The 1,359-nt window shown below is 57.2% G+C and overlaps 1 protein-coding gene across 1 annotated transcript; it reads right to left on the bottom strand.

Moving 5' to 3' along the window:
• Positions 1-435: 435 nt before the first annotated feature.
• LOC108804242 (neuronal acetylcholine receptor subunit alpha-10-like) lies at positions 436-1,009 on the bottom strand (the record flags this gene model as incomplete). Its single annotated transcript, XM_018575988.1, has 1 exon — positions 436-1,009. A coding segment is annotated over one exon (574 nt), but the record flags the coding sequence as incomplete, so codon positions are not given.
• Between the last annotated feature and the right edge of the window lie 350 nt (positions 1,010-1,359).

The raw sequence follows: 1,359 nt of genomic DNA, 5'->3' as shown, positions 1-1,359 counted from the left end.
CTATGTGATAGCCAGTTCACCAAACAGGTCCTCTTTATGGAAACAACAGGGGTCTCCAAGACCTCTGATGTCACCTAGGGACCCCCAGAGAAGCTGATGAAGCACAGATCAGCTTCTCTGGCCCCCGCAGCCCCGGAGGAGCGGCGCACACGAGAGGGGGGAGGGGCAGGACGTCTTAAGACGCCCTCCCACTCCTAGCAGACTCCCGTCACAAACGGCCATGGACGGAAGGTGGTTAAAAATCTAATGTACAGTGGAGACCCCCTGGGGACACCGGAGGCGGGCCCCGGCCTCCTCCCGTGCTGCGGGGTCCCGGCCGCCTCCCGGCCTGTCACTTGTACGGCAGATACCCATATAACGTTCCCGGGCCCCTAAGCTATACATATTGAGGCCAGACTCCCAGTGACTGAATTGCTCCTGAACTCTCCTCTTGGTCTACTCACCGATAAGTGGCACGTTCTCGGAGGGCGGCATGCTTTCTGCCACCAGCAGCTGGAAGACTGTGAGAGCCAGGAGGACGGTGACACCCAGTGACACCTTTTCCCCGGAGTCTGCCGGCAGGTAGAATCCCAGAGGAGCCAGGAAGGAGATCATGACGCATGGAAGGAGGAGGTTGAAGATGTAGAAGGAGGACCTCCTCTTCAGCATCAGGGTGTAGGTGACATCGGGGTACGGCTCAGAACAGCAGCCATAGGTGATGACATTCTTCTTGGCCGGCATCCCCAGGACCTCCCATTCCACATTCTCCACAAAGTCCGTCAGGTCCGCGGTGTCCAGGTGGTTGAGGATATCGATCTGGTTACCGTTGTAGGTCCAGGAACCGAAGGTCAGGCGGCACTGCTGCCAATCAAACGGGAAGAAGGAGACGTCCACTTTGCAGGAGCTCTTGGTGATGGCCGGCGAGTCCCACATGATCTGACCGTCATACCGGATCACCACATTGGTCTCCATGGAGCCGGTGAACTGGTCGTCGGCACTGGAAGGGAAGAAGATAGAAAATGTCGCTCTTCTAGGTCCGGGGTCTCCAACTCATTTCATTCAGGGGCCACTCGACACATTTATTTCTCCCATGGGGGCCGCTCTATCCGGTATGTACGGCGGCCCCCAACACACGGCCCCCTTCACACCTGTATCTCTACCTGCAATGAGGGATTCCTGCGTCAGGGAGATGCGTTTTTCCTGCAGCGGGAATCCCCAATCTGACGAGCGGCCGCTGTCACCCATTCCAGGTAATGATCAGGTGACAGCCGCTGCATGTACACGCCTGCACACCGCATGTAATAACACGTGATATGATTACATAGACCCCTGTATAGACCCCCACTATGGACCCCACTATGGACCCCTCTATGGACCCCA

This window comes from Nanorana parkeri, unplaced genomic scaffold (assembly GCF_000935625.1).
Source record: "Nanorana parkeri isolate BGI_ZX_2015 unplaced genomic scaffold, ASM93562v1 scaffold7828, whole genome shotgun sequence".
NCBI classification, from domain to species: domain Eukaryota; kingdom Metazoa; phylum Chordata; class Amphibia; order Anura; family Dicroglossidae; genus Nanorana; species Nanorana parkeri.
Note: the sequence above shows the minus strand (reverse complement) of the source record. Positions and strands in the feature narration are given on the sequence as shown.